The 26,282-nt window shown below is 37.9% G+C and overlaps 1 protein-coding gene across 1 annotated transcript in view; it reads left to right on the forward strand.

Annotated features, from left to right (window-relative positions):
- The window catches only part of apcdd1l (adenomatosis polyposis coli down-regulated 1-like), a 26,199-nt gene extending 799 nt beyond the window's left edge, over positions 1 to 25,400 (forward strand). Inside the window, exons 2-4 of the mRNA XM_061890061.1 lie at positions 20,424 to 20,589; positions 23,446 to 23,965; positions 24,054 to 25,400. Coding sequence (XP_061746045.1) covers positions 20,424 to 20,589; positions 23,446 to 23,965; positions 24,054 to 24,827 — 1,460 coding nt within the window. The 3' untranslated portion in view covers positions 24,828 to 25,400. The remainder of the gene's footprint in view (positions 1 to 20,423; positions 20,590 to 23,445; positions 23,966 to 24,053) is intronic.
- Positions 25,401 to 26,282: the final 882 nt, after the last annotated feature.

The raw sequence follows: 26,282 nt of genomic DNA on the forward strand, positions 1-26,282 counted from the left end.
AGACGTCTGCCCAGGTGCGATCACCAGCCCTCATCTCCTCCTTCCTTCCTTGAGTGTTTTCTTTTGGCTCGCACAAGGAGACCAGCAAGGTCAGCCCAGTTGACCTCCAGCAAAAAAAAAAAAAATGTACATGACTTTTTTGCCAAAAGCTGTGTTAAAAAATGCACACAAGTCATGAATTATAGGGGTGTCAAAAAAAAGAAGAAAAAAAGTATTTTAAAGTGAACTGCGATTCTTTACTGGAACAATTATTTTTCTTTTTTTTTTTTTTTTATTGACATTCCTGTCCATTACAACGATTACATCATATTCACATACATCAAATATCTGCTGTTTGCCCTAAATGTCCAAATATTTTATGTTTATATCCAGACCATACCACCCCCCCACCCCCAAAAAAGAAAGAAATTGCAAAAAAAAAATAAGCAGTGTCTACAAATACATGAATTAAATAAACAAAAAATAAATAATAGTACATCAATAATTAAGAAAAATAATCAGAAATAAAATAAAAAACATAAACGGATACAAACAATTCTTAACTAAAAAGATATATATACATATATATATATAAGTCATTTTACATGGGGGGCCACATGGTGAACAATCTACTCCCAAGTGGGCCGGACAGGTCAAATCACGGCATGATGACTTAAAAATAAAGACAACTTCAGATTGTTTTCTTTGTTTAAAAATAGAACAAGCAGATGCTGAAAATGTACAAATCCTAATGTTGATTTGTTTTACACTTACATGTTGTGATTTAATAGTATTCTATCTTTATTTGTCGTTATTTATACTTTCTGAATAAATTATGTGATAATGTTCATCTGTCAGCTCATTGGTGTTGATTTTTAATGTGGGGCGGCATAGTTTGGTTGGTAGAGTGGCCGTGCCAGCTACTTGAGAGTTGCAGGTTCGATTCCCGCTTGTGCCATCTTAGTTACTGCCGTTGTGTCCTTGGGCAAGACACTTTACCCACCTGCTCCCAGTGCCACCCACACTGCTTTAAATGTAACTTAGATATTGGGTGTCACTATGTAAAGCGCTTTGAGTCACTTGAGAAAAGTGCTATATAAATATTCACACTAATTCACTAATCTATCAAGATGACAAAAATATAAGAAAATCAAATTGCAGGATGTTATTTATGTAGTTAGCTCATTTTCCTCGACTGGTGCACAAAGGTGTGGTTTATTTTATTTTTATTTTTTTCACATATGTAGCATAATCTGCAAATTTACCAAAAATTGCTATTGTGACATCTAGAGCAGTGGTCCCCAACCACCGGGTCGCAGAAGAATTTTTTATTAAAAAATAAATAAATAAAGAATTTTTTTTTTTTTTTTTTTATTAAATCAACATAAATAACACAATATACACTTACAGTTAGTGCACCAACCACAAAAACCTCCCTTTTTCATGACAAAAACGTCCCTTTTTCATGACAAAGAAAAAAAAAAAAAAAAGGCCACCCACTATACCCCCCCCCAACCTCCTTCGGCCGCGGGACAAATTATTAAGCGTTGACCGGTCCGCGGATACTAAAAGGTTGGGGACCACTGATCTAGAGGACACATTTTGAACAACAGTTTCCTTTAATTCCAACATTTTGGTTCATTTTTATGCTTAACAATCTCATCCCACGGGCCGGATAAAACCTGTTCAGGGGCCTGATTTGGCCCGCGGGCCGTACGTTTGACACCCCTGATATAGACAAATCATAATGTTGATGTAGATGATCATATCTGCGGTACATATTTATTTTAAGTGTTGGATACTTATTAAACTGTCATTACTTGGACTATGACTTGGAGGTAGTTTGTTTTTACCAACGCAAAGGGAAATTTGCACGAGCGAGACGTGAATGTGAGTACATTTTAATTTATTACTAACACAAACAACAACAAAAAAGGCAAACAAAGGAGAACAAAATTGACTAATGAAAAAAACAAAAGACTAGTACAAAGGCTACAAACTATAAACATGAACAAAAACACTTGCACTGTGGCATGAATAACAAAACTTACGTGGTGTGGACAAAACGAACAGCATGGTATGGCAGGAAGTTTCCAGTTTGAACACTTGGCAACTGTGACTTAAATAATAGCAGTGGTAATTACCAGCAGGTGTGAGAACTGAGGACAGGGGCGTGACATGAGGGCAAAGTGAAAATCAATGAGTTGCTACGGAAACAAAGAAAACAAGGAAGTGCAAAAGCAAGAACTGAATGTCCAAAAACTAAAACCAAACATGACCAAAAAAAACCCTGATCCCATGGGTGTGACATTAAACAAAACCAGTTTATCTTTTAAGTATTATAGACATTTATCAGAACTGTATATTTTGGAATGTTTCTTAAGCAAATAAAACGCATACAATTCGTGAATGATAGAGATGTCCAAAAAAAAAATCTATTTTATAATGAACCACAATTTTTATTTGGAACGATTCTTAATCGATAAATAAATTAAAAAAAAATAAAAAATAAATGTTTCTTTTTTTATTTTTAAATCTGTCCTGTCCAGCCAATCAGACCCATCCTATAGTAGATGTAGATGATCATATCTGCTGTACATATTTACTTTAAGTGTTGAATAATTCTCTTGTTGCCTTATTTGTATTTGACTTTATTAAATGTTTGGGTAGAATTTTGTTCAAATTGAATCTGAATCAAATCGTTACCCCCAAGAATCGAATCGAATCGAATCGTGTGGTGCCCAAAAGATTCAATTACTACAAAACCAGTGAATGCATTTAACTCAAGTGGATCACTTGTTGCTAGGCAGAGTTCACATGGGGCTCAATCCTCAGTGCCCCAAACGCGGATAAAAAAAACAAAAAAAAAACAGGCAATTACTTTAAGTTCACACTTGACTCACTCCATGTTTTAATTACGAAATAGTACACAGTAAGGGTGTCAAAAAATATTTATTTTCGAATGAATCTCGATTTTTATGTGTCACAACTCTTAATGAATTCAAAAAAATTAAATTTTAATTTATCAGAGCTGTTTATCTATTTAATGGAGGAATGAAGTTAATCATTAAAACTGGCATCCAGCTTCTTTTTTTTTAAAAGTGTTGATTTTGAATCAAGCATCATTATCAATCAATCAATCAATCAATGTTTACTTATATAGCCCTAAATCACTAGTGTCTCAAAGGGCTGCACAAACCACCACGATTATGAAAGGAGAATTGATTCTGAATCGAATGGTTACCTCCAATAACGGAATCGTGTGTTGCCCAAACACTCACATCCCTCGAAACCACCAAAAGTTGAAAACAATCTAGTCTGTGACATTGTTTTATTATGCATTTTCTTCTTGGAAAAACATTTAAAACAATTATTTTCATGTAGGACAGTATTTAAAAAAACTAACTTTATTTTTTACAAGATTACATTTTATTTTTGATTCCATTATGTGTTCCCACAAGTACATCATTTAAAAACAAATGAACTAAAATGGATTAATTACTCCCAGGAAATAATGTCTATTAAACTATATAAAGCAGAGGTGTCCAAAATAACTCTTTTTGTTGCCCTCCACATTTTGTTGAAATAAAAAACAATAATAAAACTTCTTTTTTTTTAATAAAATAAAAAAGGGCTAAAAACAACTTATTTAATGAGAAACACGTTTTATTGCTAACTATGTATAGCAGCTGTTTTTTAGCATTTTTATTTTTATTTATTTTTTTTACAAAATATATAACATCCTCGCAAGTTTTACAATTTTCATCCACAGATATAATTTCCTCACAGGAAATTATATCAAATAAATAACAATGTAAAAAAAAATATAGATATTGTTAAATGAACACATAAGTTGTACTTAATTTGACATTATTGCCGATGTAGACACTTATTTTGTAATTGAGAAAAAACTAAGAATGATCAGATGTTCAACTTTGGGTTTCTTGCTGTGGATATTTTTTATACATCTAAAACAGAGCAGTGAACTGAGTCAAGAATATAACTGGTATGAAAGGATAATTCATGTATTTGAGAGCGTGCAGGTGTAACTAATGTTGTGACCGGGTGAATCTATCTTATGTTTATGAAAAACAAAAGTATGTACATATGTTCAAATATATATATATGTAGATATATATGAACATTATGAGTGAGAGAGAGAGAGAGAGAGAGAGAGAGAGAGAGAGAGAGACAGAGAGAGAGAGAGAGAGAGAGAGAGAGAGAGAGAGAGAGAGAAAGAGAGAGAGCGCTAAATATATTTAAACAGATAAAAGGTAAATATGATACTTTGGAAGAGGGTGGGGCGTGGTTTCATTTGCAATCTGGGAAAGTCTCCACAAACAAACATTTTGCAGATAGACTTAAAAAGTGGTTCTAAATGTGACTGTGGAGCAAAATGTCAGCAACATTTACACCAAAATATATTATTTAGAGCAATAGGAAGTGTGATAAATGGTGATTAAAATCACCAGGGGTTCAAACTACAACAAATAAAACTACTCTTGTGTTTGCTGAGGTAAATTCAACTTCTGGTTCTATGGTTATCATCACAGTTTTCCTTGTTGTCATCACTACAAACTCTCTGTAGTGGGATCACACCCACACAAAAAATGAATAATAGAATAAAAATGTAAAACGCCAGGATTTTTTTGTCAAAAAATCTGGATTTTTTTTCTAAGTGTCAAAAAGTCGAGAATTTTTCTAAGTGTCAGAAAACCTGGAATTTTGTCTGAGTGTCAAAAAGTCTGGATTTTTTTGTAAAAAAAAAAAAATCGGGATTTTTTTTTATAGGAGTCAAAAAGTCTGGATTTTTATGGAAGTGTCAAAAAGTTAGGAATTTTTTTGTGTCAGAAAATCTGGATTTTTGTCTGAGTGTCAAAAAGTCAGGATTTTTTCTAAGTGTCAAAAATCTAGATTTTTTTTATAAGAGTAAAAAAGTCTGGATTTTTTGTAAGTGTCAAAAAGTTAGAAAGTTTTCGTGTCAAAAAGTCTGGATTTTTTCTAAGTGCCAAAAATCGTGATTTTTTTATAAGAGTAAAAAAGTCTGGATTTTTTTTATAAGAGTAAAAAAGTCTGGATTTTTTTGTAAGTGTCCAAAAGTTAGAAATGTTTCGTGTCAAAAAGTCAGGATTTTTTATAAGTGTCAAAAATCTTGATTTTTTTTTATAACAGTCAAAAAGTCTGGATTTTTTTGTAAGTGTCAAAAAGTTAGGAATTTTTCGTGTCAAAAGTTAGGAATTTTACAAAGAGTCGAAAAGTCTGCAATTTTTTTAAGTGTCAAAAATCGTGATTTTTTTCCAAGAGTCAAAAAGTCGGGAATTTTTTCAAAGTGTCAGAAATCGTGATTTTTTTTTCGAAGAGGCAAAAAGTCGGGAATTTTTCTCTGACTGCCAAAAAGTCGAGAATTTTTTTAAGTGTCAGAAAATCTGGATTTTTGTCTGAGTGTCAAAAAGTCAGTATTTTTTCTAAGTGTCAAAAATCGTGATTTTTTTTATAAGAGTCAAAAAGTCTGGATTTTTTTGTAAGTGTCAAAAAGTTAAAACATTTTCGTGTCAAAAAGTCTGGATTTTTTCTAAGTGTCAAAAAGTCTGGATTTTTTCTAAGTGTCAAAAATCTCGATTTTTTCTAAGTGTCAAAAATCTCGATTTTTTTTATAAGAGTCAAAAAGTCTGGATTTTTTTTTAAGTGTCAAAAAGTTAGGAATTTTTCGTGTCAAAAAGTCAGGATTTTTTTTAAGTGTCAAAAAGTCAGGATTTTTTTTAGGTGTCAAAAAGTCTGGATTTTTTCAAAGTGTCAAAAATCGTGATTTTTTTCGAAGAGTCAAAAAGTTGGGAATTTTTCTAAGGGCCAAAAAGTCAGGATTTTTTCAAAGTGTCAAAAAGTCAGAATTTTTTTTGTCAAAATTCTGGATTTTTTTCTATGTGTCAAAAGTTCCGGATTTTTTTTTGTTGTCAAAAAGTCTGGATTTTTTCCAAGTGTCAAAAATCGTGATTTTTTTTCCAAGAGTCAAAAAGTCGGGTATTTTTCTGAGTGACAAAAAGTCGGGATTTTTTAAAGGGCCAAAAAGTCAGGATTTTTTCAAAGTGTCAAAAAGTCAGAATTTTTTTTGTCAAAATTCTGGAATTTTTTTCTATATGTCAAAAGTTCCAGATTTTTTTTGGTCAAAAAGTCTGGATTTTTTCAAGTGTCAAAAAGTCGGAATATTTTGGTCAAAAAGTCCGGATTTTTTTTTTTCCAAGAGTGAAAAAGTCTGGATTCCTTCTAAGTGTTAAAAGTCTGGATTTTTTTCTAAATGTCAAAAAAATCTGGATTCCTTCTAAGTGTCAAAAAATCTGGATTTTTTTTTGTCAAAAAGTCGGGATTTTTTAAAACTACACTAAACTAAACTAAAGCAAAACAAAACAAACTACACTACACTACCCTTCACTAAAACAAACTAAACTAAACTAAACTAAACCGAAAAGAAACAAAACAAAACAAAAAAACAAAACAAAGCAAAACAAAACATAAATAAAATAAATTAAAATACAAATAAAAACACAAATAATATGAAATTAATTAAATGAAATTAAATTAAATTAAATTTAATTTAATTTAATTAAAACAACACAACCCTACCCAACCCAAACCCAACACTACAATACACTACACTAAACTCAAACAAAACAAAACAAAATAAACTACACTAAACTAAACTAAACGAAACAAAACAAAACAAAACAGAACAAAATACACTACACTACCCTACAACAAACTAATCTAAAATAAACCAAACCAAAAACAAGACAAAACAAAAATGTAATAAAATAAATAAAATGAAATAAAACAAATAAAATAAAATGAAATGAAATGAATGAAATTTAATTTAATTAAAACAACACAACCCTACCCAACACAACCAACACCACAATACACTACACTAAACTCAAACAAAAAAAAACAAGACAAAACAAAACAAACAAAATAAACTACACTAAACTAAACTAAACTAAAAAAAACAAAACAAAACAAAACAGAACAAAATACACTACACTACCCTACAACAAACTAATCTAAAATAAACCAAACCAAACCAAAATCAAGACAAAACAAAATGTAATAAAATAAAATAAAATGAAATAAAACAAATAAAACAAAACAATAAAATAGAACTAAATCAAATACAACTAAATAGTATAAAAATATATATATATAAAATAAAATAAAATAAAATAAAATAAAACAATAAATACAAATACAATATTTCGACCATTACTAAAAAAAGGGGGCGTGGTCTGGGCATGCCATGTCAAGCCAATTCCTGAGATCCAATTCCATGAGGATTACAATGTGACAAGAAACGTGCTCGACTTTGTCCGTGTGCACACTTTAATGCACCAGAATGTTTATGCCGTGCCTACTTTTCTGCGTCTATTTTTAGATATATCCCCCTGAGAATCATTCTGCTGTATTTATTTTGGCAAGGGGGGGGAAATGGCCCCGTTATGCAAAACACAAATGTCCACTGCAGAGGACGTTGGCTCTCAGGTGGGTGACCGCGTGCGATGAGGAGCCAGAGAACGCCGCAGAAGTCCAGCAGGTGAAAGAAGTGTCGACCTCGCGTCTAAACAAAGGAGGCTTGCCAATTAAAGATGAAAAGTGTGAGGAAAAGACAACAGTTGGTTCGCTCGTGGCCCACAAACATACCGCCGGTTCCAACAATAAACCAGAGCTTATGTTCTTGGAAAACTGACATCAGCTTGACCTCGGCTTGACGTCCATGAAGAAGGATGGGGGGACGGTTTTAGACGGTCTGGATGTTCTGCAACTATCACAGACAAGAATGACTATTTGGTATTTTTGACATTAGGTGCTATGACATATTTGGGGGGTTTTGTATCAGAGAAAATGTTTTTATTGGAAAAATTAATTCTATAAAATAAGAAAAAATCAAAATAGCTTCTTATTTTATTATCGATTAATCATGTTTCTTTATTTTGTTCTCTGAATTGGCTTGAAATAAAATAAACAAGAAAATCACTCATAAAGCACAATTTTGTGGTCATATTGGAAATATGTGTCAAAACAGGTTTATGGGGGTTAAGTAAGCTTATAACTGCTGGAGCCTATCTTAGCTGCATTTGGGCGGAAGGCGGGGTACACCCTGGACAAGTCACCACCTCATCACAGGGCCAACGCAGATAGACACCATAAACACAAATAAAATCATTATTAAAATATTTTTAAATCATTTTATTGCATCAATCCATGCATCCATTTTCTACCGTTTGTCCCTTTTGGCGGTTGCGGGGGGCCGCTGTACCCAATCTCAGTTGCATTCAGGCGGAAGGCAGGGTACACCCTGGACAAGTCGCCACCTCATCACAGGGCCAACACAGATAAACACCATAAACACAAATAAAAACATTATTAAAATAATCATTCATCATTTTATTGCATCCATCCATTTTCTACCGCTTGTCCCTTTTGGTGTCACGGAGGGCCGCTGGAGCCTATCTCAGCTGCATTATGGCGGAAGGCAGGGTACACCCTGGACAAGTCGCCACCTCATCACAGGGCCAACACAGATAGACACCATAATCACAAATAAAATCATTATTAAAATAATCATTAATCATTTTATTGCATCCACCCATCCATTTCCTACCGCTTGTCCCTTTTGGGGTTGCGGGGGGCCGCTGTACCCAATCTCAGTTGCATTCAGGCAGAAGGCAGTGTACACGCTGGACAAGTCGCCACCTCATCACAGGGCCAACACAGATACACTCCAAAAATACAAATAAAATCATTATTAAAATAATCATTAATCATTTTATTGCATCCATCCATCCATCCATTTTTCTACCGCTTGTCCCTTTTGGTGTCACGGGGGGCTGGTGGAGCCTATCTCAGCTGCATTATGGCGGAAGGCAGGGTACACCCTGGACAAGTCGCCACCTCATCACAGGGCCAACACAGATAGACACCATAAACACAAATAGAATCATTATTAAAATAATCATTAATCATTTTATTGCATCCATCCATGCATCCATTTTCTACCACTTGTCCCTTTTAGGGTTGCGGGCGGCGCTGGAGCCTATCTCAGTTGCATTCAGGCGGAAAGCAGGGTACACCCTGGACAAGTCGTCACCTCATCACAGGGCCAACGCAGATAGACACCATAAACACAAATAAAATCATTATTAAAATAATCATTAATCATTTTATTGCATCCATCCATGCATCCATTTTCTACCGCTTGTCCCTTTTGGGGTTGCGGGGGGCCGCTGTACCCAAATCTCAGTTGCATTCAGGCGGAAGGCAGTGTACACCCTGGACAAGTCGCCACCTCATCACAGGGCCAACACAGATAGACACCCATCCATCCATCCATCCATTTTCTACCGCTTAATCCCTTTTGGGGTCGCGGGGGGCGCTGGCGCCTATCTCAGCTACAATCGGGCGGAAGGCAGGGTACACCCTGGACAAGTCGCCACCTCATCACAGGGCCAACACAGATAGACACCATAAACACAAATAAAATCATTATTAAAATAATCATTAATCATTTTATTGCATCCATCCATGCATCCATTTTCTACCGCTTGTCCCTTTTGGGGTTGCGGGGGGCCGCTGTACCCAAATCTCAGTTGCATTCAGGCGGAAGGCAGTGTACACCCTGGACAAGTCGCCACCTCATCACAGGGCCAACACAGATAGACACCCATCCATCCATCCATCCATTTTCTACCGCTTAATCCCTTTTGGGGTCGCGGGGGGCGCTGGCGCCTATCTCAGCTACAATCGGGCGGAAGGCAGGGTACACCCTGGACAAGTCGCCACCTCATCACAGGGCCAACACAGATAGACACCATAAACACAAATAGAATCATTATTAAAATAATTATTAATCATTTTATTGCATCCATCCATGCATCCATTTTCTACCGCTTGTCCCTTTTGGGGTTGCGGGGGGCCGCTGCACCCAATCTCTGTTGCATTCAGGTGGAAGGCAGTAGACACCCTGGACATGTCGCCACCTCATCACAGGGCCAACACAGATAGACACCATAATCACAAATAAAATCATTATTAAAATAATCATTAATCATTTTATTGCATCCACCCATCCATTTCCTACCGCTTGTCCCTTTTGGGGTTGCGGGGGGCCGCTGTACCCAATCTCAGTTGCATTCAGGCAGAAGGCAGTGTACACGCTGGACAAGTCGCCACCTCATCACAGGGCCAACACAGATACACTCCAAAAATACAAATAAAATCATTATTAAAATAATCATTAATCATTTTATTGCATCCATCCATCCATCCATTTTTCTACCGCTTGTCCCTTTTGGTGTCACGGGGGGCTGGTGGAGCCTATCTCAGCTGCATTATGGCGGAAGGCAGGGTACACCCTGGACAAGTCGCCACCTCATCACAGGGCCAACGCAGATAGACACCATAAACACAAATAAAATCCTTATTAAAATAATCATTAATCATTTTATTGCATCCATCCATCCATCCATTTTTCTACCGCTTGTCCCTTTTGGTGTCACGGGGGGCTGCTGTACCCAATCTCAGTTGCACTATGGCGGAAGGCAGCGTACACCCTGGACAAGTCGCCACCTCATCACTGGGCCAACACGGATAGACACCATAAACACAAATAAAATCCTTACTAAAATAATCATTAATCATTTTATTGCATCCATCCATTTCTACCGCTTGTCCCTTTTGGTGTCACGGGGGGCTGCTGGAGCCTATCGCAGCTGCATTATGGGCGGAAGGCGGGGTACACCCTGGACAAGTCGCCACCTCATCACAGGGCCAACACAGATAGACACCGTAAACACAAATAAAATCATTATTAAAATAATCATTAATCATTTTATTGCGTCCATCCATCCATTCATTTCCTACCGCTTGTCCCTTTTGGGGTTGCGGGGGGCGCTGGAGCCTATCTCAGTTGCATTCAGGCGGAAGGCAGGGTACACCCTGGACAAGTCGCCACCTCATCACAGGGCCAACACAGATAGACACCATAAACACAAATAAAATAAATCATTATTAAAATAATAATTATTTTGTTGCAATTTTTTAAATTGTATTTGTATTAATTTTGGCCAAAAGGGGGCGCATTTCAATTTCGTACAAACTCTTGTTACTACATATGTTTGCCAGAGGGGGAGCACTTAAATTTTTTACACACACTTGTTATTTCATATGTTGAAAAATCCTTTCTGATTTTGATAGATTTCACCACCAGGGGTACAAATGAGAACTTTCATTGATTGATTGAGAAGTTTATTGACATATTAAAGAATTGAATCCATCCAATGCTTTAAAAAGGATGGATGGTCCATTAAATCTCTTTCTTTACTTTTTTGTCATGCACTTAAGGCCGGTGACAAAGGAGTCAGGGGCAACCCAGCTGTAGAAGCTAACTGCTAATGGCCACGATAACGTAGTGTATTTCTTCATATGGGGTTGTCTTAAGTCAGCACCGGAAGTCGTAAAATCAATTGGTTCAGCTTTTTTCGGGGATGAATAGGGAAGTCCTTCTTTAGCTGCCATCTTGTTTTATCATACATTGCTGCCTTTGCACCTGCCAATGTTTACTTTTGTATGCACATTAAAGTCCTACTGAAACCCACTACTACCGACCACGCAGTCTGATAGTTTATATATCAATGATGAAATATTAACATTGGAACACATGCCAATACGGCCTTTTTAGTTTACTAAATTGCAATTTTAAATTTCCCACGGAGTTTCTTGTTGAAAACGTCGCGGAATGATGACACGTGTTTGTGACGTCTCGGGTTGTAGCGGACATATTAGCCCAGCACCACACACGGCTAAAAGTAATCTCTTTTCATCGCATAATTACACAGTAATTTGGACATCTGTGTTGCTGAATCTTTCGCAATTTGTTCAATTAATAATGGAGCCGTCAAAGAAGAATGCTGTTGGTGGAAAGCGGTGGATTCTTTGTTTGTTGTGAAGCTTCAACACAGAGCGGTCAAGCGAACACGTTTCTCTACGTCAACCAGCAAGTTTTTGGATGGCAAAATTGTGATATTAAGTCGGCTCTTACCGGAGACTTCATTGGATTATGGCACCTCCTCCTGTAGCTGTCAAAAAGGCAGCTGTGATCTTGGCTCCTCGGCTTCTCTCAGAGACACTGGGGTTCACCGCAGCCCTCCGACTTTCAGGTATGACTTTAGAATCACACTAAAATACTATTAACACAATAAGCAGATAAGGGATTTTCCAGAAATTATCCTAGTAAATGTGTCCAATTACATCTGAAGCGCTCACACTTCCGCCGCCCGGAGCCGTCGCATTTTCTTTTTTTGGTGCTTCACTCTAACTTTCCTTATCCAGAAAACTTTCATCCTCGCTCAAATTAATGGGGAAATTGTCGCTTTTTCGGTCCAAATAGCTCTTGCTGCTTGAGGCTGGGATTATAAACAATGTTCAGATGTGAGCAGCCCTACAACCCTTGACGTCACGCGCACATCGTCTGCTACTTTCGGTACAGGCAAGGCTTTTTTTTTAGCAAACTTTATCGTCGATGTTCTCTACAAAATCCTTTCAGCAAAACTATGGCAATATCGCAAAATGAACAAGTATGACACATAGAATGGACCTGCTATCCCCGTTTGAATAAGAAAATCTCATTTCAGTAGGCCTTTAAATAAAATAAAAATCCTGACTTTGGAGCAATGTTCACGGAATTTAGTATTTGGCTCTCTATTAGATGCAATGGGTTTCATGATTTTCGTCCTAACTTGTTCACCGGTCCTCATATGGAAGGCACTTTTCCTTGTTGATGTCTCAAGAAGCGTAGAAATACATGAACACACACACACACACACACACACACACACACACACACACACACACACACACACACACACACACCTTCTTCCATCCCGGGCACGCTAAAGGCCAAAGAAGAAGAAGGAACAAGATCTGCTATCTCTGCAGGGGAAATGAGGCGTAAACATGGTAGCGTGTCATCAGGGGAGTTTTAGAAGCTTTTTGTCTGGCACCACTGGAAGCTACTTCAAGACGTGAAGAGCAGGCCCAGTTCCAGTTGGCACGGGTCCAGCATTGTGTCTCCTATGAAAAGAAGACCAAAAGACTTTGCCTCCTCGTGGAATCCGTGCATGGAAACATTCCCAGAGTATCAAAAGCACATGGAAGTGCGGCTTCAGACCGTAAATGCTGCAGCAAACACACCGCAGGTTGTTTACCAGCAACAACTGAGTTCATTTGTGTCATTGTGTTCACTAAAAGGGCCAAAGTGAGCTTGTGGACAGGAAGCTGCACTGCCCTCTTGTGGAGGATGCGGTGTATTACAAGAGCTACCAAAAAGGGAATCCGTGAAATTAGTTGATTAGTTGATTAGTCTGCATTTTTTTCTAGATCATGCTTCTTTTTCTTAGAAAAAAAAAAGTTTTTCTTGCAATATACTATTTTTAAAATAATTTTACTTCATAACATTATATTTTTTAACATGATTTTACCAGTACTATTTTTTTATTAAATTATATAAAAAAAACAGTTTTATCTTGGAAAAAGTAAAGCACGATTTTAATAGAAAATAAAAATAAAAATTGGTTTTCTGATAATATTGCAATGCTACATTATTTGTGTAGATAATCCATATTTTATTTTATTTTTTTTAAATAATATTTATTACTCTTTTGTCCAAAAAAAAAACGTGAAATTTGCAGCCTTTTTTATTATTTTCTGCTCTCAGCAGGCACCAGACGGTAAAACAACGTTGAAAACTTGTTGGATTAGCAACTAAAACATAACATTGAAACAACGTCAATGTTGGGTTCTGACGTTGACTTGACCATTGAATTTTGGTCATTTCCCAACCAAAATTCTACAACACCAATTCAAGGTTGAAACAACATGCTTTTTGACCACGATTAATCAATGTTGGGTTCTGACGTTGATTTAACCTTTGAAATTTGGTCATTTCCCAACCAATATTCTCCAACACAATAACTCAAACCTAACGTTGAAACAACATGCTTTTTGACCACGTCTATTCAATGTCGGGTTGTGGCGTTGATTTAGCCATTGAAATGTGGTCATTTCCCAACCAATATTCTACAACTCAAATGATCAAAAATTGTAACAGCTACGGGGCATCGTGATGCGGGTGGTGCTCTTCCAAGATGCAGTCAGGCAACAGACACAGCGTGGAGGTAAACAAATCAGGATTTATTAACAAATTAAAACAGATTATGGAACGTAAACACTGACACGAGGCACAGAAGGCAAAACCAAGAGAACTAGCATGGGAGCTAGACAAAAACAAAAGCATAGCGCGGAAGCTAGCAAGAACAAAGGAAGTTTTACCAGAATTGGGAATCAACGTAGTCATTAGTTGCGTGCAGCAAAACTTTACGAGGCGAGGACGAGAAACAGAAAGGGCAGGCTTAAATAAGGATGGTAGTCAACAAACATGTGTGCGTCAGGAAACAAGTAACAGGTGGAACAAATCCGAAACCGTGGTAACAACATAAATAAGGAAATGCAAAAAACTAAGAATCGGAAGAGTTCAATTCAAACCAAGAATACAAAAGGACTCAAAAACCGAAATCAAAACGTGATCCGGGAAGCGGATCACAACAAACCTGACGTTGAAACAACATGCTTTTTGACAAAGTTTATTCAATGTTGGGTTCTGACGCTGACTGGACCATTTAATTTTGGTCATTTCCCAACCAATATTCTACAAACCCCGTTTCCATAAGAGTTGGGAAATTGTGTTAGATGTAAATATAAACAGAATACAATGATTTGAAAATCATTTTCAACCCATATTCAGTTGAATATGCTACAAAGACAACATATTTGATGTTCAAACTCATAAAAAATTTTTTTTTGCAAATAATCATTAACTTTAGAATTTGATGCCAGCAACACGTGACAAAGAAGTTGGGAAAGGTGGCAATAAATACTGATAAAGTTGAGGAATGCTCATCAAACACTTATTTGGAACATCCCACAGGTGTGCAGGCTAATTGGGAACAGGTGGGTGCCATGATTGGGTATAAAAACAGCTTCCCAAAAAATGCTCAGTCTTTCACAAGAAAGGATGGGGCGAGGTACACCCCTTTGTCCACAACTGCGTGAGCAAATGGTCAAACAGTTGAAGAACAATGTTTCTCAAAGTGCAATTGCAAGAAATTTTGGGATTTCAACATCTACGGTCCGTAATATCATCAAAAGGTTCAGGGAATCTGGAGAAATCACTCCGGAAACTCACGCCGGAAACCAACATTGAATGAACGTGACCTTCGGTCCCTCAGACGGCACTGTATAAAAAAATCGACATCAATCGCTAAAGGATATCACCACACAGGAACACTTCAGAAAACCATTGTCACTAAATAAAGTTTGTCGTTACATCTATAAGTGCAAGTTAAAGCTCTAATACGCAAAGCAAAAGCCATTCATCAACAACATCCAGAAACGCTGCCGGCTTTTTTGGGCCCGAAATCATCTAAGATGGACTGATGCAAATTGGAAAAGTGTTCTGTGGTCTGACGAGTCCGCATTTCAAATTGTTTTGGGAAATATTCAACATCGTGTCATCCGGATCAAAGGGGAAGCGAACCAGCCAGACTGTTATCGACGCAAAGTTGTGATAGTATGGGGGTGCATTAGTGCCCAAGGCATGGATAACTTACACATCTGTGAAGGCACCATAAATGCTGAAAGGTACATACAGGTTTTTGGAACAACATATGCTGCCATCTAAGCGCTGTCTTTTTCATGGACGCCCCTGCTTATTTCAGCAAGACAATGCCAAGCCACATTCAGCACGTGTTACAACAGGGTGGCTTTGTAAAACAAAAAGAGTGCGGATATTTCCCTGGCCCGCCTGCAGTCCAGACCTGTCTCCCATGGAAAATGTGTGGCGTATTATGAAGCGTAAAATATGACAGCGGAGACCCCGGACTGTTGAACGACTGAAGCTCTACATAAAACAAGAATGGGAAAGAATTCCACTTTCAAAGCTTCAACAATTAGTTTCCTCAGTTCCCAAACGTTTATTGAGTGTTGTTAAAAGAAAAGGTGATGTAACACAGTGGTGAACATGCCCTTTCCCAACTACTTTGCAAAAAAAAATAAAGTTTATGAGTTTGATTATCAAATGTGTTGTCTTTGTAGCATATTCAACTGAATATGGGTTGGAAATTATTTGCAAATCATTGTATTCCGTTTATATTTACATCTAACACAATTTCCCAACTCATATGGAAACGGGGTTTGTAAGAACGTCCAAATTAAGAGTAGGTTTGCATGTTGAGGATTGCAACACGCTCTCACTTGCCGTCATCTTTCGTAGAAGAATACTTAAAATCTCTCAATGAGCAATTTTGTTTCACTAAACCCTGCTTTTACGAGTTCCCTTTCTTTTGTAAATGCAACCATATGCCGGACTGGATTAAGATCCAAGAGGGGGAAAACGGGCGGGGGAAGCAGGGGCTGAATGACATGTGACCTCGAGAAACACTCGGTCGAGAGACTTTTTTTTTTTTTTTTTTTGGCACAAACAAGACAATTAAATATAGCAAAAAGTCCAAATGACGACATGTGGACTGGGTTGTCACTTCCGTGCCACTAGGGTCTCTTTTCACTGATCACTGAGGCAACATGCTGGGTAACACAAAACAGACTTTGGAAGAGGACTCCAAATTGTAATCTGTGCAGTCCCTCTAAAGTTGATTGATTGATTGATTGATACTTGTATTAGTAGATTGCACAGTACAGTACATATTCCGTACAATTGACCACTAAATGGTAACACCCGAATAAGTTTTTCAACTTCTTTAAGTCGGGGTCCACGTTATTCAATTCATGATAGTTGCACTAATGGGTCTGATTTGACCAAAATTTAGTCGGATTTTCACTTTAGTTTTAAAAAAAAGAACAACTAAACCAGGCGTCCCCAAACTTTTTGACCCGGGGGTCACATTGGGTTACAAAAAATGTGGTCAGGGGCCAGGCTATATATATATATATATATATATATATATATTATATATATATATATATATATATACATATATATATATATATATATATATATATATATATATATCCATCCATCCATTCACTACCGCTTATTCCCTTTTGGGGTCGCAAGGGGCGCTGGCACCTATTTCAGCTACAATCGGGCGGTAGGCGTGGTACACCCTGGACAAGTCGCCACCTCATCGCAATATATATATATATATATATATATATATATATATATATATATATATATATATATATATACATATATATATATATACATACATACATATACATATATATATATATATATACATACATATATATACATACATGCATATATATATATACAGTATATATACAGTATATATACACACATATATACATACATACATATACATATATATACATACATACATATATATGTATACATACATATATATACATATTCATACATACATATATATATACATACATACATACATATATACAAACATACATATATATATATACACATACATACATACATACATACATACATATACATATATATACTTACATACATATATACATACACATATATATATACATACTTACATATATATATAGTATATATATATGTATACTATATATATATATATATATATATATATATATATATATATATATATATGTTTATAGAAGTCTTCCTTATCTTTCTTCAGTTTTAAAAGTCTCTGTGTCTCCATGGAGATCTTCTTTTATTACCTCCTGCTTCGATTGAAAGTCCAGTTTAGAAAACAGTTTTCTTTTAGATATGTAATCCTCCATGTTAAAAGTGCAAGCAAGAGGAAAAAAATAAACGATCGCTGCTCACTCTTCCTGCTTGTTGTCACTTCTTCTGCAGCCGAGTAGTCGCAAGAAGGATCACTAGCGCCCTCTACCACCAGGAGGCAGGAGTCATTTAATGATTCATATTTGACACACGCAGCTACGGTATATTAATAAAACATATCTGCTTACTGTTCTTTTTAGCATATTCAATAGCTTGGACCTTGAATCCTACTGAATAGCTCTTGATTTTCTTCCCGTTAATGCGATTTGAAAATATTGAAATCAGCCTCCTCCATTTTGAAAATGATGACTCATGACGTGACGAGTTTGACCCAGGGGAAATTCTAGACATGCGCTAATAAAAAATAATATTTTGCTATATACCCGGTGGCAATTCAAGGAAATACGGTAGATTTTTTTTTAAAGCTATTTTGTAATATGTGGCTGTCGCTGTGCACCTTCACTCACAATCGCACACGAGCACATGTCCACACGGAAGTACTACAAATAACGCTTTTCAAAACAAAAGCAGCACCGTTGTAATGCACACTCCACATAAATACTTTTTTAAATCCATCCCATCCCATCCATTTCCTACCGCTTATTCCCTTTTGGGGTCACGGGGGGCGCTGGCGCCTATCTCAGCTACAATCGGGCGGAAGGCGGGGTACACCCTGGACAAGTCGCCACCTCATCGCAGGCTTTTTTAAATGTATTTTGTAATTTATGATTGGCCTCACGCGTGCCAGACAGGGACGCACAAAGGGCCGCAGAATGCCCAGGTCTGGTTTTAAGTCTTATCCAACAAATATGACAACGACTTTTTACTGTCAACTGAGTTTCGTTTTTTTTTAAATGTTTTTTTTATGATTTCTCCTGGCCTTTTTCAACGGCAAAAATGTGCCTTGCTCAAAAAAAAGGTCAAAAAACACCGGCCTAAGAGCAGCCATGACAACAAGAGGCGGGACTAGATGAGGACTTACACTTGATTGCAGGAGCTGAAGGCTCTGTGACGACACTCTGCCAAGTCTCTGTGGCTTCTTCCTGCTGCAAAAACCACAAGGAGGCAATCACAAAATGCTTTTTTTGTCTTTACTTTGGCTGGGAACCCGATCGGAGCTTTTTTGGCCCCCCGGCCACACCTTTTAGGGGCGCAGGAGCGGAGAATGCAGTCCGCGCCACAAAGCAGATGTGCACGTCAAACAGATTTGACATCGGACAAACGCTGCGTTCGTCGGGATTAGCTTGACTGTCACAGTGTTGGGGGGGCAAAAAGTTTGTCTCGCTTTTGTCAGCAGATGCTTTTCATTCTGGCAGCAGCTGCTGTCATTTATTTTTGTTTTTTCCACATGATGATGTTAACATGCACACTTCAAGTGAACCCCAAAATGGGGACCGGGTGTTGTTGCTACAAACCCCGTTTCCATATGAGTTGGGAAATTGTGTTAGATGTAAATATAAACGGAATACAATGATTTGCAAATTATTTTCAACCCATATTCAGTTGAATTTGCTACAAAGACAACATATTTGATGTTCAAACTAATAAACTTTATTCATTTTTTTTGCAAATAATAACTTTGAATTTCATGGCTGCAACACGTGCCAAAGTAGTTGGGAAAGGGCATGTTCACCACTGTGTTACATCAGCTTTTCTTTTTTGCAAATAATCATCACTGCTTTAACTTAATTAGTTCATTATCGTCCACAATGAAATCTTGCTTAGGCTTTGTTATGTGACGCTTGCTGGGTTTGTTCTTCCAAGGATGTGTCGGGCAAGAACACAGCGTAAGGTAAGAAATAAAGGATTTATTTAACTAATAAAAGGCTGAGAATAAAAATACTGGTGCTCGGCAGAAAAGGCAAACAAAAGGCGCTAGCATGGAAGCTAGGGAAACAAACAGATACACTAACACTTGGCACAAAGGCACAAAAAGGGAAAACAAAACAACTAGCATAAGAACTAGGAATAAATAAAGCGTAGCGTGAAACTAGCGAGTAAGAGCATGGAAAACAGTCGTCACTTGTTGCAAGAGAGCAAATTAAGAACCGAGGACGAAATAACAAAAGGGGCAGGCTTAAATAAGGCAGTAATCAGTAGTAAAAAGTGTGCTTAAACGGAGAGTAGCAGGTGGAACTAATATGCAACCAAGGTGACAGAGCAAACAGGAAATAAGGAAGTCATATAACAGAATGTGATACAAAAAAGGAAGAACAGTAAAATAAGGGATGATCCGGGCACTGGATCATAACAACACTCATAACAAGTTAATTATAGACTATGTGCTGTGTGACTTTTTTATCATGTAAAACGGACCCATCTCGCTACATAATTGACAACAACAACATTGAATTTTCAAAAATTCTTTTAAAGATTGAAAGCTGACATCCATCCTACGTTGGGTGCTCGGGCCCCGAATCGGCGCCAATGCCAGAACATACAACCACTGTGCCGCACAATCATAAAATGAACGTAATTACGGATAAAACACCCTGAATATAATCAGTGTTGGTATCTGAAACGTCCCTGAGCTGTCAAGATGGATCGTGTTCGGCAGGTACTTACCGGGACTTCTTCTTCTTCTTTGCAGTTGCCTTGATGGTCGTGACTGGAAGTAAACTTTGGGAGGTTCCCACCTCCTCCAACAACCGTAACGAAAGCCTGCCACGAGCGCCACACTGCCACTACCGCCGGGATGGAGTGAGAATCACCGCAGAGATACCGCCTAAGTTGGATGGCACCTGGCTGTCAACAAGGTAAAGGAACTGTTTGAAGTGAAAAATACAACAAGCGGTTGTAGCAAAGGAGGTAGTAGTCAATAACCGATATTTGGAGCTGATATTCATAAAACTTATGCACTAGTACAACAACCAAGGTGTTTTTACGTATTAAATTTCCGCATCTGGAGGTTTGATAGGTGCTTATTTGGCGCGATGTTGTGGACAACGTGAAGAACTCAGGGGATGTACTTGCTACAAACCACATGCACTACCCAATCCAAACAACCTTCCCTAGTCATGAAGCAGGAAAAAAAAATATTCTACTAGCACAAAAAGTCAATGAACATATCCCACATAAAACAACCTGCTCACTGAACTTTGTGGATATTTTAAAAAACAAATTTAAAAAGCAGCCAACCAAGATGAAAAATTCAAAATGATCCCCATTTAAATCCATTAGAAAGCATGATGGGAAAAATGCAAGAAAATTCTCTCCACACTTATCCATTCTGGTTGCATTTTAGCTGCTTGATATTTCTGATATATATATATATATATATATATATATATATATATATATATATATATATATATATATATATATATATATATATATTGCAGGGGTATATTTACGGTATATACCTCTGCAATAACTCAACATGTACTAAATTGTTTAAGAATTTTAAATATTTGTATGTATATATATATATATATATATATATATATATATATATATCACAATACATATACATATATATATCACAATATATATACATATATACATATATATATACATTTGTATAAAATCCATAAACTGTTAAAAAAATTGTATGTGTATATACAGTATATACCTCTGCAATAACTCAACATCTACTACATTTTTTACAATTTTGTAACAGTTTATGGATTTCATATATATATATATATATATATATATATATGTATATACATGTATATAAAATCCAAAAACTGTTATAAAATTCTGCGATGGGGTGGCAATTTGTCCAGGATGTACCCCGCCTTCCGCCCAATTGTAGCTGAGATGAAACCCTGCACCCCCTGCGGTAGGAAATGGATGGATGGATGGCGGTTATAAAATTGTGATATATATATATATATATATATATATATATATATATATATATATATATATATATATATACATATATATATATATATATATATATATGCATACAAAAAAATCCATAAACTGTTATAAAATTATAAAAAATTTAGTAGATGTTGAGCTATTGCAGATGTATATACTGTGTGTATATATATATATATATATATATGTATATATATATATATATATATATATATATATATATATATACATATACATGTATATAAAATCCAAAAACTGTTATAAAATTCTGCGATGGGGTGGCAACTTGTCCAGGATGTACCCCGCCTTCCGCCCGATTGTAGCTGAGATGAAACCAGCACCCCCCGCGACCCCAAAAGGGAATAAGCGGTAGAAAATGGATGGATGGATGGTTTTTATAAAATTGTGATATATATACATATGCATACAAAAAAAATCCATAAACTGTTATAAAATTGTAAAAAATATAGTAGATGTTGAGCTATTGCAGATGTATATACTGTGTATATATATCCATCCATCCATTTTCTACCGCTTATTCCCTTTCGGGGTCGCGGGGGGCGCTGGCGCCTATCTCAGCTATATATACATATATATATATATACACTGTAGTTACTTTGCATGCCGTTGGCTTTTGGCCCCCGACCAATGCTCTAGGCAGCCCCCCACTCAGTAAAGAAGTTGGACACCTTTGCAATAACTCAACATCTACTCACTTTCATACAGTTTTATAGCAGTTTATGGATTTAATACATTGGGAAGGTTTCTTTGTCAGCAACTCTGAAATATTGCAAACGTTCAAATAAAAATAATTTTATGGGCTCATTCAAGTACTTTATAGTTGAGACATTTTTCAAGCTGGCTGACTTAATTTTTTTCCTGGATATTACAGAAAGTCTGAGAATGTGTAAGCTGTTGCCTGCTCTTCTTTACTTATATGATAATCTACTTTTGGTTCAAATGTTCATTCAAAGTTTGGAGTTTTGGCAGAGGTATCTTTTCGGCCATCTTAATGTCCGTCCGTCTGTTATTTCATTGAACCACGCAACATGAAGCTCGCCCGTTCCTTTATTGGACGAACTATCGATGGTTGCAGTAGCCAAAACAAAGAAAATAGTACAGGAAAGAAGGACAACAACTGGATTTCCCGGCAAGAAATGTAAGTTTTGAACGCTAAGTGAACAAGCAACCTATGCTGTACGAGGAACAGAAAGGAAAGGCACGATAAACCTGATCTTTGATGATTACTGTTTTTAATAAGTCGTCCTTTCAGTTCTATCATAGTCATCGTTTTCCTATCACGAATAGCCACAGAAAATGAAAAAACGCCGAAATACAGACATCCGCCCTTGTTTTCATTCAAGTTCTGGAGTGATATGTTCATCTTTAAGCCTGCATTCCAAGTTTTTCAACTGCCAACTGTTTGATTCGTGAAGTTAGTCTTGTGGCTATAAAAAAAAAATAAAAAGAATACAGCCATTTTTCATCCAGAAATTCTTCTTTGAAGTTTCAACATGAATTCCAAGTAGTGCGACTGCCAAACTGTTTTGAGTTCCAAGACTGTGTGCAGTGGGTCTGTGGCTAAAAACCTCATTGTCAATTGAGCATTTTTGTTTGAATTCAAGTTAAAACTACGATGCAAAAATCGAATGACAATATTTCGAGTTCCAACAGTCCAACGTATGCAACTTGTCCTGTTTCCAAGATGCAATGTGAGAATGCGAGACGCTAACCGAGCAGGAATTCAGGTTCATTCCATTGATAGTTTCAATCCCTGTTTTCAGATGCGAAGTTCGTCCAGGTCCAGAGTTCCTCATTCGTTCCTACACCTTCCACCCGACTCGCCACTTCCAAGCCCTGCAGCACTACTACTCAGACAGCGGTTGTGAAGATCCCGCTTACTCCTTGCTGATCCAGGGCAAGCTCCGCCTTCGCCAGGCCTCTTGGATCACCCGGGGCGCCACCGAAGCCAATCACCACCTCAGCAAGGTGGCGATAGTCATCCACAGCCCGGAAGCCAAGCACAAGCTGGTTTCCAGGCTGCCCGCGTCCTGCGTGGGTCCGACGCTGGGTCGGTTGGCAGTCGGCAAGCCCCATGACCTTCACAATACCCGGGCAGGGAGGGGATGCCTGGCAGCTATGGGCTTCTCCATGATTGAGATGGCTGTGGTTAGGGTGGAGACTCAGCACCGCAACCATGGGGGGGAAATCCAGGAGCTATTCCTGGGAGACATACAAACCGACTGGACACAGAGGACTCACTACAGACCTACCGGGTACCAGCAGCCACTCCAGAGTGCCATGGTGAGCTTTATTGTGTATAAGTAGAAACACCTCCAACTAAGAACCTCCTTAAAATAACTTGTTTCTATCCCTTCACTAATCTTTTCAGCATCACATCCACCCTTGTCCAGTCTGTGCTCTGGTGTACCGCTCCACAGAACAGAACCCCCCAGTGCTGCCTCACCGTCCGCAGGTTCCTATTTCTCTAGCTGGTTGCTGGGTGAGCCAGCGATGCGAGACTCGTCCCAACGTTCTCTTCCTCACCCGAGAGTTCCACTTCGATCCAGATGAGCATGCATGGGAGGGGATCTACCATCACTACTCGGACCCCTTCTGCTCTCAGAGTACCTTCACCCTGAGAGCCTCGGGTCACTACGCTCAGGGAAACCCTTCCGTCAAGGTACCGGGAGCCACTGAGTTTGTATTCAAAGTGACTGAAGTGAGAGTGACGGCTGACGAAGAGCCCACGGCTAAGCTGCTGAACGGGACAAAGACGGGAAAGTGTGGTCGTGCGGGAGCTTGGCAGGTCGGGGTGGAGCAAGACCTGAGTCCCACTCACGGGTGCACTGTGCTCGGCATCAAGCTGCCGCATAAGGAGTACGAGCTCTTTAAAGTCGAGCTGGACCACAGGAAACACCCGCTGTTGTATGTTGGGGAGAGGCCGAAAGACGGTTCCAGCCCGGACCGACCGTCAAAGAGAGCTACTTCCTTCCAGCCTCCCATGATGCTTTGCAGCCACAGGGAGACACAGCCTTCCAGTCGCCACAGCTCAGGACTTAACAGCAAGCAAGTCCAGGTGGATACCAGTGGGACCGGGAGGCTGACACAGATCCTGTTAGTGGTCATCGGGTCTGCTCTGTGCAGCTGGATTTGGGGTTTTTAGAGACACTGACGGAGTACGGCAGCTCTCTCTGGGACTAGTGGTTTTGACCAGGTGTGAGGAACACCACGAGACATTCAGGAGAGCTGAATAAACGCGTCATATTTTTATATCTGCTCCTTTTCTCGAACCTCCTCCCGGCTTTCAGTGCCTTTTATTAACCCGAAGCTCGAGCTCCAGTTCTACTAATCTGCACATAAACCACTGATACCGGCATTATCAAAGAATTCTGCTCGGGCCTCATATTCGGTTTTTCGTGCGATGCCATCATTACAAAGCAGGATGGCTGTTGAAATGTGGGTCAGCAGCGGGGGAACGATTGCACTTTGTACAAAGGATTGTTTATGCTGGAAAGAAAAGCAGCCAAAAGGCTGACATTCCGTAGTCGGCCCCACTTAAAGCTCTTCCTTAAAAAGCCGTCAAGCTAAATTTCTATCATCTTTCAGTCTGAACAAATCAAACGACTATTTATTTTATCGCCATATATATATAAATATATATATATATATAGACTGTACTTTTGTAGCTAGCACCAGCAGAAGTGACTTCTTTGTGCATTAAACGTGGCTTCCCAGAGTGCCTTGTGTTTTGATTGATTGATTGAGACTTTTATTAGTAGTTTGCACAGTACAGTACATATTCCGTACAATTGACCCCTAACTCAGGGGTCGGGAACCTTTTTTGGCTGAGAGAGCCATGAAAGCCAAATATTTCAAAATGTATTCCCGTGAGAGCCTTATCATATTTTTTAACACTGAATACAACTAAATGTGTGCATTTTTAAGTAAGACCAACATTTTTAGAGTATAATAAGTCTTTTATTCTTTTTAATAACATTGTTATTCTGAAGCTAACCAATGATAAATAAAATGTCATGTCTGTTGATCATGTTTTTGTTTGGCCATGTGCTGTTTGTCCTTTGGACTCTTTAAGTTCCTGTTTTTTTCCACTCCCTTGTCTGGCTTCCTTGGTTACTCATTTTGTCCACCTGTCTCTGGTGGACAAAATGCCCGCTCACCTGCTTCCCCGAGCATTAATCAGAGGCAGTATTTAAGCTCGTCTTTGCCAGTCAGTCGCCCTGTGCTGACTTGTTTCATGCCTTGCCATAGTTTCGTGCTTCATGCCATGCCAAGTAAGTTTAGTTTGATTTACGTTCTTAGTCTGTTTATGCGTTAGCTTTGTTCCTTAGCCCAAGTTGTGCCTCCGCTGTGAGCGGTTTTTGTTTGTATATTTTTTTAGTTAAAATTAAATCATGTTTTTACCTAAATGCCATGTCCCGAGTAGTCCGTCTGCCTTCCTGGGAGAACAACCCCGCAGCAAGCTGTAACCCCACCCCCATCGTGACATAAAATACTTCTTACCATTAATGCGACTTCTTGAACAGGTGCGGTAGAAAACGGATGGATGGATATAAATGCATGAGAATGTTTTATGTTTTGCACGTTATTTTTAGCACTG

The sequence above is a fragment of the Nerophis ophidion genome, linkage group LG02 (genome assembly GCF_033978795.1).
Source record: "Nerophis ophidion isolate RoL-2023_Sa linkage group LG02, RoL_Noph_v1.0, whole genome shotgun sequence".
Lineage (NCBI taxonomy): Eukaryota > Metazoa > Chordata > Actinopteri > Syngnathiformes > Syngnathidae > Nerophis > Nerophis ophidion.